Genomic DNA, 14,156 nt, shown 5'->3' with positions numbered 1-14,156 from the left:
TTCCATGTTATCTATTATTTTAGATTTTCAACAATGCATTAAGTAGATTGTTTCTATTTTGACCTTATTAATTCAACTATAGGAATTAGATCTCTCTTATTACATCATAAAATGAGCAAGGTTATTTTAATCTTTTTAATATTTTTTTTTAAATCAAGACATGTTTATTGAGATACTTAATACTCGTACAAGGCTGAAAAACGACAATTAATATTAGAAAAAAAAAAGGAATTTTAAGACAATTCTTCAAATTTGAATGTCCTCTACAACCTCCTCCATTTGCTTCTCGGTGTCAAACTATGTAATAAATAACTATGCCATAAATATAAACCTCGGCCATTAACTATTTCTCTTTTTATTCCTCTCTTAATTGATTAATGTAAATTGAGAAGGAAAAGAAGATTAAAAATAACAAAAATAAAATAAAATGAAAAGTAAGAACCCCTAACTTATAAAATTAGTTATTTAATTATATAATAGAAGAAATGCAGGAAAAAATGCAAGAACACATTAAGCTAAAAAGAAGTTGACAACAGACAACATTAGTTAGTAGTAAGTATCTAGGAGGCATCGTCCAAAATTTTGCCACGCAAATTATGCCTTTGTTGTCTCCCTCAAACATACAATAATTTGGTACACTCCCACATACTTATATATTATATTATATTAAATAACATTTAATTTATTGTTTTGAGTAGTGATTTTTTTAATTAAAGAGAAATGAAGATAAAGGATCACAGAAGATGCCCCCATTAACCAATAAATTAATATACATGTATACTTTATATAAGTGATCGGAAGAATATCCTAATTCCATCCAAATCAATTAATATTATACACAGTCTTGTTTTGTTTTGATTTAATTTAATTAATAAACACCATTGAGATTTGAGAGAGACTTTTTATAATTTATATAAATGCATTAATAATAAATTGGTAAAGTGACAAGTAGTTAATGTCAACTAGCTAGTTTAATCAGCTAGATTCCACAAGTGTGTGTAAATCTTTGTCATTATTATATATCATGTGACTTTTCAATTATTAATTAATTAAAAGTATGGGATTTTCTTAAAGGGCACAAATTTAGAGACAATTTTGAGGAAGCATGGATCTCGGATTTCCCACCTTTTGTTTCATTTTTTGCTCTAGATTCCTTTTTATTTCAACTGATTTCCCATGTCAAATAACATGCAATACCAGAATAAATTTTAACACACACACACACACATATATATATATATATATATGTATATTTTTTTTTTTGCAAGAACCTCCACTGTGTAATCTCTAATTGTGGAAAAAGTCCTCGTGTTAAAAAAATTAGCAGACTCCCCCCTATGAAAGTTAGTCAAAGACGTTAAGCCCCCTGAAATTTCGGTACGCTAACATTTCATACCGTTTACCGAACTGAATATACGATTTTGTTCGATAAATAACCAAATTTGTAATTATCCAAATAAGAGGGATTTTTTTTGTAATTTGGTAATAACTTAGGGGTGGCCGTAATTTGGCCCACATATATAATTGGTCATATGGATTAAAGTAATTACTCTCAGAGAGGTGACAAATAAATGATCAATTTAATTGGATCTAATAATTAATTTGGATTATATATATATAATTGAAAAGAAAAAAAGAATAAATTCCATATATGATATATGATATAGTGGGGATGCGTGGGGTGTCAGGAAACTAATATGTATAGCAAGAAAGGAAAGCAATGGTATAATGCGCGCAGAGGTGTTGCGTGGGCGTCACCAAATTAACACTGCATGCTTATAACCATCTTATCACTACTACTACTACTAAACTTGTTACTATCATCAATCATCATACAAAACCCTATTCTCTCTCTCTCTCTCTCTCCTCTCTCTCTCTCTCTCTCTCTCTCTCTCTCTCTCTCTCTCTCTCTCTCACACACACACACACACATATCTCGGCAGAAGCATTATATATATATATTGCATGATATTCCACTGAATAACAAGATTTCAGGATCTTTCTTTTACCTGTTAAGGAGCTGTTAACTGCACAGGTTTTTCTCATCACTCCAATTCAATAAATTACCCTTTTTTCCCCTATTAAATAATAATACTCCCATGCATTAAATTAATCTTCGAACACATGTGTATGACCGACCACTCCACTCCACCTCAAATATATATATATATAATACATCTGCAAAGAATCAACGTTGAATTCTAGTCTTTTGTCTTATTTCTTTAAGTTTTTTGGGCGTGCTTGTCAGGGTTACGTTTGAGACTACGTTTTTGCTCATCAATCATAAATTCCATACATAATAAATTCAAACACATTATATACATACATACAATACATACATACGTATGGATCGGATCTCTCTGTATGTGTGAAAAAAGATGCTTGAGATCGAAAGCATGTATGTATAAACAAAGAAGAATATATATGTGGACAAAGAAAAAAGGTGGTCCTTGTAATAAATACCATTAGACACGTACGAGAGAGAGATCAGAGATCCCATTATATATTATATATATACTGCTAATTAATTAACAGATAATGGGGGCGGGGGGGCAAACGGGGGGCAAACAGAAGAAGCATATTTTGACAAGTTTTATGGGTTTTTGGTGATGAGGGGACAAAAGGCAGAGATTAGGGCAACTAATTGTGTGATTTCATAGACAACCAACAGCTATATACGGGTGCTTATTATTCCACAATTCAAGAAACCCCAAAAACCACACACACACACACACACACCATATTAATTTATTTATTTATTAATTAGAGGAAATTTTATATATTAATATATAATGATCATTTGTAAAAGTGGCAACTTTTCAGATAACTTATAAGTCTAATTTCACTAATACTTAATTATATATCTTCCATTAATTAACCACTAAGTATAGTTATTAAATACCCTTTAAAGTGCAAGGAGTATCAAAACACCGAAAATGGATAAAAGTGAAGCATTATTAGCAATAAAGATGAAAAGATAATAAACTTATAAACCAACGCCCACCACTGCTAAATGACAAACACCCCTCCACAAGATAATGCTAATTAATTAATTAATTAAACGGAATAATTATTTTGTATTATTAATTATTAAACGGATTTAATGCGCCACGTACATCACAAATTGATGCCTCCTGAGAAGCTAATAACAGATCGGATTAGGTTTATGGAATCTTTTCATATCATGATAAAATCAACATTTAGTATAAAAAAAAAATTACACCGAGAAAAATCAAAATCCTGATTAATAAAAAACAAAAATCAACCCTAATTATAACATAATTAGTATATATATATTATATATATATAAATTTAGTTTCAGCACTCCAAGAAAAACCTGAGTGAAGAAGTCAATCCAAAGATTTGGAATTAATTGTGGGTAATTTCCTCCAAATTCCCATCAAAGAATCCATGCAGCAAGCAGGCAGGCTTTTGGGAAATTAGGGTTAGGGTTTCATTAATTTGGCTATTATATATATTTAATAATTAATTAATTAATGCCAAGAAGAGACAGAGAAAAGGGGATGATTCTGCCACCCTAAGAAGAAAGAATCATTGATGATGTGAAGCTGATAACCTTCAGAAGGGTAATGGAGTCTCAACAAAAGCTTGGCCTGAGAATGTGCGAATGGGCTCAACGGAATATTCCCGAATCCGGTGCTTCTCAGCATCACCTCCCACGATCTGAATCTTTCGTGCCTCTCCCGCCGGTTTTCACCCTCCGCCGCCACTATGTCGGCGATCTCCCTCCCGAACCATATCTGCTCCACCGCCAGCCGCTCGCGGCTGTTGGGGGGGAGGGTGGCCTCGAGGGAATCAAACACCGCCGCGTAGTGGTCGACGGCCTCGAGGAACCGCTGCTGGAAGATGGGGTGGTTGTGGTTGGCCTCCCTCTCGGCCACCGTGAGAACCCTGGGGGACATGGCTTTGATGCGGTGGAGGAAGAGGGCGAGGCGGTCGCGGTCCCGGTCCCTGAGTAGGCGGTGGAGGTAGTGGACGCAGTTGACGGCGAGGGTTTCGTCGGGGAGGAGGAGCACCGACGAGGCGACGGAGATGGGGTCTTCGCCGGGGAGGAGTATGAGTGGGTGGAACTGGAATCTGAGGCCGAGGGAGTGGGCGAACTTGGCCAGGCGGTCGCCGGTGCGACGGAGGATTTCGAGGTCGGAGCCGGTGCCGGTGATGCGGAGGGTGGGGAGAGGGTAGCGCTCGGCCACCGCCTGCATGAGCGGCGGCCACTGGACGCCGTGCATGATGTCGAAATCGAGGATGTGGATGGCGTGGTGGGCCCCGTCGATGGCTTCCAGTATGGCCTGGTTCGCCGTCAGCTGGCTAAACCTAATGTAGGGTGTTACTTGGTTCAGCGACAAGTACGAGGATTGAACAAGAGCGTCGTCTCGGCCGGCGATGGTGGTACTGGTGGAGGCGGTGGTGGTGTAGCGGGTGAGGCGGAGGGAGAGGGCTCTGGTGAATTGGTGGACTAATCTCTCGGTGGAGTCGCCGTAAGGGGAGGAGTTAGATGAGAGGATGGAGATGAGGCGGTGGGCGGCGGAGAGATCGGAGCGGGAGATTAGTTCAGCGCAGCTTATGAGAAGCTGCCGCATCTGAAGTGAGGGTGAGGCGGCGGCGAAATTAGCCCGGGGCTGATCAATCTGGTGGCTGTGGTGGTGGTGGTGGTGGTGGAGGTAGGCATTTGGCGGTGAGGAATTATCTTGATCAGCATCCACATCAACATCCACCTCATGAGAGGAAGAACCCCCAAATGAGCCTAACATATTATTATTATTTAATTTATTACTTTAATTAATTAAATATATAAATGCAAAACACCAATGAAGAAGCAGCAAAATGGACCCTCCAAAACCTATTTACATTAATAATGCATAATATACATACATTCATTATTCATACCCCTAGAGAGAGAAAGATAGAGAGAGAGAGTGTATATAATTTGTGTATATATATGTATATGATGATGATGATGATGATGATGATGATGATGATGATGATGTGATGATGGATTGATAGAGCAATGGCAAAAACAAGAGAGAAGAAATTAAAGAGAGTTCACAGTAGAATCCCTTAGCTTCTAACAGTAACCCCTCAACCCTCCTCAATGGCCGTAGTAAATGTATATATATACACAGAGAGAGAGAGAGAGAGAGAGAGAGAGAGCTCTACACACCACATATTAATATTAATATTAATAAAAATAATAATAACTAGAAAAATAAATTAACTTTAGGGTTGTGTGTGAAACTTAGAAGGTGTGATGGGGTTGATAAAAGGATTAATTTGTTGGTTTTTACACACACACACACACTCAGATACATACACTCAGAGTTAAACTGTATGTGTATATATATATAATATATATATGTATAGATTGGGATCAAACAAGAGTCGCCGCCGACATACATTACCGATTGTCTGGTACCAAACAGATTAATTGGAGAATATTTGCCACATTAATTCTATTAACCTAAGTATACATACATATATACATATATACATATGTATACTCTCTTCACAACTTATATATCAATCATGCAATTAATTAATTCCAAGCATTTTTCTCTACTGCGCACTTGCTATCTGATCTTAACTGTGTTAATTTGAAGGCAATGAGTAACCAACCTTGTACTTCTCATTTGTTATGTAACACTAATTAACTACGCATGTAAACCGAATCTAAGTCGAGTCGAACGCATGTCCGTTTCAATTTTATCGAATTCGATCATGCCTATTCGTTGAGATTGGATTTGATTGCAATTGAGTCGAGCTTTAATCGAGCAAAACCACTAAACGTACAGCTCGAGTAGCTAGTAGCTAGTAGCCAGCCTCAATTGTTTTTTGACATACTTCATATGTATTTTTTTTCTATCGAACCAAATTTCGTAACTAATCGAATGGAAATTAAATGCGTATCCAGGCTTGGTTCATTATATCAACTGATTAAATCGAGCTCAAACGAGATTTTTATGAACGATCTTGAAATCATGAGTAGCTAAGCTAGTTTGGTACATGTATCCATAATATATACAAAGATTGAAAGAATGATCCACTTATATATGTAATAAGTAATAAGCCAAATTAAAGAGTTTAGATGTTAGTTTATTAGTAGTTGACAGTTAATTTAATTCATCAGTGATCTTGCTACTACTAGTTATTTAAATCATTCATAAGATCGAATATATATGATGTTGTCTTCCAGAAATTAATTAGTCCCATTAATTTATAACCACATGTTCTACAACATATATAACCTAGCTAATTATTTAAATGTATTTGTTATGACCTATCTTTACCAGAGGCCACAATTATTTATTTTCGTTTATGTTTTTAATGAAAGGAAGCACCATATGAAGTTTATATACAGAAAAATAAGCTCCATATATTCCAATATAGTAATATTCATATTCATATACCTAGTTTTGATATATTTAATTTATACGTTTGTTCTAATTAATCAATTATATTATATAACATAGATTATATTAATTAATTAACTCTCCATGTATATAAATATAAAAATATATGAAGGGGTGGGAGGAATAAAGGGTGGTTGTGGGAAGAAGGTTGACAGTTGACACATAGTAGAAAGAACACGCAAAGCCTTAAATGTGTCGAAAGCTACATGCTACATGGTACACTACCTATTTCTTTTTTCTTTTTTTTCTTTTTCTTTTTTATATAAATATATATACAAATATATATATATAGAGAGAGGGAGAGAGATACACACAATATACATACATACACACTCGACTTTGTCTTAACACTGACAACCCTCATTTTTCTTTCCCTTGTTTGCCTATTTATATTGGATTCTCTTTTTTCTGCCTTTTCTTTTCATCACTCTTTGACGCTCTATTTATTACATTTTCCAATTTTTCTTATTTCTTTTTTTGACTGTCCTCCCCCACGTGCCCTAGACGCAACTGTATACGCCAAATTAAACACACACACACACCCGGCCCCCTAATTAATTAATTAATTAATTATTCTTTGAATATTCCTATTTAATTTCTTCCACTACATAAATTATTTATCAGGAATTCAATTGTTACTAGAATAAAAGTATGACATAGATTAATTAATTAATTAGGGTGATATATATATATATATATATAATGCAATTGAGTGATGACATAAATAAATTAAAGATGCTCTTGATTTGGTGGTGAGCCCATTTGTGGTAATCTGAAAATAGGATTGCTGGATTCTTTCACATGACACAGATTTTCGTATACCTGCCCACTTTCTCTTTTCAACCCCCCCTTTTTTTTATTTTTTGCAAGAAAATAAATAAATAAAAGAAAATAAATAATAAAAATTAAAGAATCATTTTGGTATCACTATCCACTATCCATGAAATATTAGACTTGGTCAAGCATTGGCTTATTATTTAATGTAGAAAAACTTGGATTCCACTACTTTACGAACTTATAACTATTTGCTCCTTAGTCCAAATAGATAGGGCTCTAAATTTGTAAGCTAATTGAGTCGCCTCGGAGAAAAACTCGAAATCGTGTTCGAGCTTGTTGAAATTTCTAATGAACTTGAATTCGAGTTCATTTTTTTTAGTTATTTATAAAGTGAAAAAAAAAAGTATTTGATTTTAGAATGTAGTGATCGTAATTAAGATATGTAAATAAATTTATCCTGACAACGTACCTACGACAATTTCTTCGAGCATTCTTCAAACTAATTCATTTTTATTTTATAATTATCAAAAAACCAATATATATTATATTTTAGTACTATATATATATGTATATATATGTTACAAGAGTAAGTTAAAGTGGGGCTTTAATATATATAAAACTACATATATATTCATATATATATATACATCAGCTGGAATTATCTGAAGAAATAGTGTGAAAGATTAAAACAACTGTAGAGTGGATTTGATAGTAGCAAGTAAAACCAGCGTGAAAGAAAACAAGATCAGTTATATATATCAGTCGAATATTAATTAATGGTATATATTGGCACACCACGTTTCGATGCAGCCCGGACTGGACCCAGCCCGGCCCGGCCCGACCCGACCCGACCCGGAGGTTCTGCAACATGCATGTATGGAATGGCAAGCAAGTCTGGCTGGCTGGCTGGCTTCCCTCGTTTGCCTTTTTGTACAAATTAGGAGTGCAAGAATTGTAAAGCTGATCCATCTTTGCTTTTTTGCTTCACGTGTATTTACTGATTTGACTTGCTTCCACACACACACACACACGTGTGTGTGTGTGTGTGTGTTTTTGTATATTCAGTGTCCTTTTTTTATTTATTTATTATGCTTTTGGAGGCTTCAACAACTATTTTCATTACTATTTCCATTTTTTTTTATTCTTAAAAAAGATTATATATCCATGTATATTTGTGAAATTGAAATTGTATATGTACGATTATTGAAAATATTAATATTAAATGGTATATTGCACTAAAATCTTAACGTGACTCATTTCAAATATTTCTGGAGTTAGTAATTGTTGGGTTCGGTTGTTGATATGATGATCGGCCATTTTCTATATTTTTAGATTTTTTTTTTTTAACTTTTTATGAAATAATACTGATAATGATTATTCTTTAATATACAATATTCTTTTTTCAATACATATTAGTAGTTACATAAATTATTTATATAATTGACCAACTTTCGAAGTTTTAGCAATTACAAATTAAAATGACAACTGTATATGGATCATTCGAAATTATGTATCTAACTTTAATAGGTTAGTTGATGGTTGATTATCGAGCATGGATATAAGTAGAAAACGGGATGGTTGTCGGGTAAAACAACCCATAAACATCCCTAATAAATTAATTGTTCTTGTAAAAACACATTAATATTTGATTGGTCTGACTATAATCGAGTTTAAAATTAATCATATCCGAGATCAAATGCACGTATTTTCAACACAAAATTACAAAATGCCTGTAACATTCTTGAGGCCGGGTGGAAAAGATTACAGACAACAACATGTGTGAACTATCTAAATTATAAATAAATTAAAAAAAAGAAGTATATATATAGTTTCAACTTTCAAACAAATAAGGCATACAAAAAAAATCTCATTTCAGAATCGAGCATCGTTCATTTACTCTTGTTGCTGCTAATCAGACAATTCCCATTTAGGCGAACGTAACCAAGAAATCGAAATAAATGCCTCTTCGAATCACCATTAAAAAACATATAAACGTAACCCCGTCACGTAAATTAATTCACAACCATTTTCTCCAACTAGTGGATCTTTTATCGAACGGCAAAAACCTCGGCAAACTAAGAAGGCTATTAACTCGAGTAATACCTTCTAAAGCCGACCATTCCTCGTCCTCTGCAGTCGATAAACACTCAGCCAAGCTCCGTTTGGATTGCCCAATACTTTTATCAATTACCTTCTCCTCAACAACCGGAACAATCTCATCATCACACTCTTTCATATTATTAATTGTCTCTTGAGGTAATTCCGAGGAGGCCTTGTTCGTATCCTCTTCTTCTTTCGGAACCTTCTTCTCACCTTCCGGAACATTCCCCACGACTAATACTTCTTCGAGGAATAAACAGACGGCTGCACAGTCATCGTTTTTTGATGTGGGGTACTTGAGCCTCCACGCTCTTGTGGCACAGTCAACGAGTGCTCTGGCGGCGGTCCCACGGCCGGGGGCTGAGGCAACTATGTCCACCGCTTCCTTATTGGACAGTACATCCCATACCTGTTTATTATATTTAATAATAATACAATATATTTTAAAATGTTCGGCTATTGGGATGTGATCAATGTTGTTTCGGTTTTAGTAATAACGTTTCGATTTCAAACGTGATTTTGATCATTTTTTAGGCTGAATTTGGCAAAACTCAAAACGCGGAATTTGTAGTTCTTTAGTTAGCTTTCTAATCCAACTTGAATCAACAAGATTGGATTAAAAATCTACCTCAAAGGACTACAGTTTCCGTGTTCTGAATTTTGTCAAAATCAGATTAAAAAGGATCAAAATCGTGTTCCAAGTCAAAACAATATTACTAAAACTGAAACGACATCTAACATTTCAACTATTTATAATTGGTATATATATATATATATATATATATATATATATATATATATATATATATATAGAGAGAGAGAGAGAGAGAGAGAGAGAGAGAGAGAGAGATTGGTACCCCATCAGTGGCGAGAATGACGAATTTGTCCCTATCGGTGATGGTGTGGTGATAAACGTCGGGCTTGGAAATTAAACCGAAATCCTTTAAACAGAAATCACCGAAGGCTCTGGCCATGGCCAAGCCAGGCGAGTCACTGTTGGGCAGCCATACGCGCGCTACTTCTGGTTCGTCTTGCAGGGCGAATACCCGCCCTTTGCATTTCTGGATTCGAGCAGCTTCTCCTGAAATAATTTTTGAGGTTTGGTTATTTACTATGATTTATTTATGACCACTTTTTTTTTTTTCATTGATCATTACTTGGAAGATTAGGTTTCAAGTCCACGGTCAATTGTACAGCGGTCAAAGTGTTGTCCTTGTCTCGTGTTGCCAGTACCGCTCTCGAGTCGCCCACGTTTCCGATTATGATATCCTCACCCTGGATTATTATGTACATAAGATCGTTACGACAATCTAGGAAGATATTAATTCTCGTCCGAGAAGACATAATTGTGTGAAAAGGAAGATTAATAAAGACATATTTAAGGGATCGTAATTCTCATAGTTCATCACTTGTTACGTGCTACAATCTCAGCCCACACCCTCTTTATCGACAGGTCAACACAACCACCCCCACCCCACACACACACACACACACGCCCAACACAAACATCTGCATTATTACTTTCATCTAATCAATAAAAAAAAGCCATACATCGGCATTGATGAATTATCTAATTAACAAGTTACTTCTACATCAAGTCATAGTTTCTATTTCATCACCCAACGAAGTGGCCAGTTTACCGCAAACAAGGGTTTGGCCAAAAAATAAAAAAACATATGTTCGAGCACACACTTCTCGAGCTCACAAAACAAGTACTTAAATATGAATTTCACCCAAAACCACGGCAAAATCGTATTAGTGAATACTAATAACATAAGAAATATAGAAGTGTACCTGCTTTATCAAAGCAACGGCAGTTGAGCCACTACAGAAGCAATCGATCGTAGGGTGCAACTTGAGTTCCTTATCCATCAACTTGAAAGCCTTGAGTATCGATTTCTTTAGCGGAATGTGAACTTCCGGAACTTTCTCTGCCTCGTCCGCTTCAACTTCAAGCGACTCGCATCCATCGTCCTCATCCATGAAATCGTCGAACCGCCTCATCCCTTCCAAATCTCCGTTCTCACTGTGCTCGTGGTTTTCCTCTGCTTCGCCCTTGCTTTCCCAATGCGATCGTATTAGAATCGGTAGAGAATCCCGCACTTTTCTTGCAACCATGTGTCCGTACGGACCGTGGCCATCGAATACTCCGCAAAACATCGCGTTTAAATCGCCTCCCATATAGAAATTCTACCATAATCAAATAAACAATAAAATCATCAATTAACTCTTTCAATTAGCACCTAATTGTGACCTATAATCACTAAATTAGTTCAAATTTTCAATTAACTAAATATTTAATGAATTTCGAGACGGAAAAATCGGGATCGAAGAGATTAATTAACTGACCTCCCAAAAGATCATGGCGTCTTGATTGGTTCCTTTCTTGCCCTGCTGAGTGTACAAGCTGGCGATTCGGCTCGCTCCGTTCGAAAACAGCCGCCCTGGAATTTGGTGGAGCCCCCGCTCCTCCGCCACTATGGCGGCGGACGCTGCTGCAGCTCCGCCGCCGCCGCTTAGTTTGCTAATAAAAGTGGCGAAGTCGCCGGAGCTGCTCTTCTTAAACTTGAAATCTGCTGGTTTATCGTCTCCGCCCTCCCATCCCGGCTTCCTCTTCCCACCAGAGGAATAACAAATACCCATTTTACCCTAACCCTCAAATTCTCGGACCAGTTCAAAAAACATGCAATTCGTCAAACTGAAAACACAATTAAGATTAAAAAAACCAGAAACAGAGAAATCCGGATGAGAGCGAAAGAGAGAGAGAGAGAGAGAGCAAGATTCTGGTGAGTGAGGTGTGAGTAGGTGTGGGTTTTATGACTTTTTTTTCTTTTCTTTTTTAATTTGGGGGTGTGAACAAATTAATATTTTAATGTTGATTTATTTCCCGTTCGGGGAAAAAAATGTAATGCATAGGATACTGTTGTCTGAAATTTGAAACTTGAGTGAGCTGTACTTGATCATGGTTAACGAAAGTTGGACGGAGGTCAACGTGGCAACACGTGCGAGGCTTTGGAAACTCGGATATTTATTTATTTATTTGATTAATTTTAACGGTTGTTGTGTACTTTACTTGTTTAATTTTAAACGGCCGTTATGGTTCAGCCGTTGCTTTCTATATCCCCACTCTTCAATTATCAAAGCCTTCCACTATGGCAAATATGTCAAAATCTTTGAACTACCTATGTATTTATTTATTAAAAAAACAAATTAATTTATTTTGAACTACCTTTTATTAGTTTCTTTATTATAGTATTAAATGGTCAACACCAAACTATCTAAACAATATTGTAGTTAATATTTCGATCAATTTGGTTATTTTTAGATGTAATAATTATTGCTCAATTTTAGTAATTTACAATTTATTTGGCATAAAGGTAGTTTATTTTATATATTATGCATTAAAAAAAATGGATGAAATGAATAGGGGGTTTAGTAATGAGTAGAGGTGGGCATTGAATTTGAGCATAAAGAAAATAAATAAAATAATAACCATCATTTATTTGCCACCTCCGGAAATCATTGACCTCTTAATAAATGGTTCCATCACTTGGGAGAAAAAAAAAAGTTGTTTTCCACTGAATTACGTACGTAAATTCATTTATTTTTTTATAGAAAAAATAGAAGGAAAAAAAAAAAGTATTAATATTATTAATATGTTTGGATGGGGTGAGAATCAGAAGAGATTCAACAAATAAAATTAAGCAGAAAGCAGCTCAAGAGCTAAAGCCAACACACAGTGCATTAGCCGGCCCCAGATTTTGCTCCAAGTACCAATCAACACCATTCAATTATATTTTGCATGGGAATTTGTTTATGATTGTTCTTCACAAATTTGAAATCAATTTATTTCTGTATTTATAAGCTAATAAAACCTATACATATAAATCCACAAGTACTCAATGCAACCCCACTACAAAACAAACCGTATTACATAATTACTAATTCACCCCCGCCCTCTCTCTCTCTCTCTAGTTTCTCTCTCTCTCTCTAGTTTCTCTCTCTGCATTGCATGTCAGCTAATAAGATCAGATGCTTGGCTGGTTCCCAAGAATAGGAACGATTCGTCACAGCTTCTGACTTCTCTCAGAACTAAACAAACACCCTAAACCTAAACAATCCAAATAATTTTAAGAAACTTCAAAACATACTGTACCTGCACATAATTATCCACATTAATAAAATGAATTATTAAAAGGCAAAGCAAAATTATATGTATATGATTGAATAAATTTCATTTATTAAAAAATAAGTGGCCATCCATGATTAATTTAGCTCTGCCAAATTAAAACCACTGTTACTTTGGGACCTATCAATATAATCACGAGTTTGCTTGAATAAGTGTTCGAACGTCCACAGGAAATTTGTGTAGATTTAATTTAGATCTCAATACTCAACAGCAGAATCCTTGTATGATATATATATATATATATATATATATATATATATATATATATATGCATGTTAACGCGTACGTCTAGTTGATAAATTAAATGGACAGCGGCCCACAGTTGGGCTCCAATCGAATTGTTGGCACCTAAAATTTTAATTGAATGAAATAATGTATGTATATCACAAGTCCCATTTCAAGTTTCAACAATTAAAATCCCCCTAGCTTACGGTCCCCTCATTCTTCGATAAGGTCCTTTTCAAGTTTGAATTTGATCGTTTATAGATACATAGTTCTTCTAATTCATTCATAAAACATTGGGCGAATATTTTGTACATTCAAAACCTACATACGTACTAGTCCCGCTTAAATACCAGTAATTTTCTTTTTTATACATAATAATATAAATATTTGTATGGTATAAAACTATAAATGTAGATTAAAGTTGATAAAAATAATAT

At 35.2% G+C, this 14,156-nt stretch overlaps 2 protein-coding genes across 2 annotated transcripts; both read right to left on the bottom strand.

Moving 5' to 3' along the window:
* Window positions 1-3,124: 3,124 nt before the first annotated feature.
* Window positions 3,125-5,114, bottom strand: LAS (GRAS family transcription factor). Its single transcript, XM_088812169.1, has one exon. It carries the CDS (start codon window positions 4,770-4,772, stop codon window positions 3,495-3,497), a length of 1,278 nt encoding a protein of 425 aa, XP_088668295.1. The 5' UTR covers window positions 4,773-5,114; the 3' UTR covers window positions 3,125-3,494.
* Window positions 5,115-9,009: 3,895 nt separating this feature from the next.
* On the bottom strand, window positions 9,010-12,234 carry LOC105969041 (putative protein phosphatase 2C 6). Its single transcript, XM_012993764.2, has 5 exons — window positions 11,655-12,234; window positions 11,100-11,495; window positions 10,463-10,580; window positions 10,163-10,386; window positions 9,010-9,714 (listed from the first exon to the last, which is right to left on the bottom strand). The coding sequence occupies exons 1-5, from the start codon at window positions 11,946-11,948 to the stop codon at window positions 9,223-9,225; spliced, it is 1,524 nt and encodes a 507-aa protein (XP_012849218.2). The 5' UTR covers window positions 11,949-12,234; the 3' UTR covers window positions 9,010-9,222.
* Window positions 12,235-14,156: the final 1,922 nt, after the last annotated feature.

The sequence above is a fragment of the Erythranthe guttata genome, chromosome 13, assembly GCF_056151865.1.
Source record: "Erythranthe guttata isolate IM_541 chromosome 13, IM_541, whole genome shotgun sequence".
In the NCBI taxonomy this organism is placed as follows: Eukaryota; Viridiplantae; Streptophyta; class Magnoliopsida; order Lamiales; family Phrymaceae; genus Erythranthe; species Erythranthe guttata.
The sequence above is the reverse complement of the archived record's forward strand: the minus strand, read 5'-3'. Positions and strand labels throughout refer to the sequence as shown.

Coding starts and splice junctions, on each gene's coding strand:
- LOC105969041 (XM_012993764.2), bottom strand. CDS start 11,948: ATGGGTATTTGTTATTCCTCTGGTGGGAAGAGGAAGCCGGGATGGGAG. Junction 10,387..10,462: donor CTTGAAACCTAATCTTCCAA/GTAATGATCAAT, acceptor AAATTATTTCAG/GAGAAGCTGCTCGAATCCAG. Junction 9,715..10,162: donor TCATTCTCGCCACTGATGGG/GTACCAATCTCT, acceptor TATAATAAACAG/GTATGGGATGTACTGTCCAA.
- LAS (XM_088812169.1), bottom strand. CDS start 4,772: ATGTTAGGCTCATTTGGGGGTTCTTCCTCTCATGAGGTGGATGTTGAT.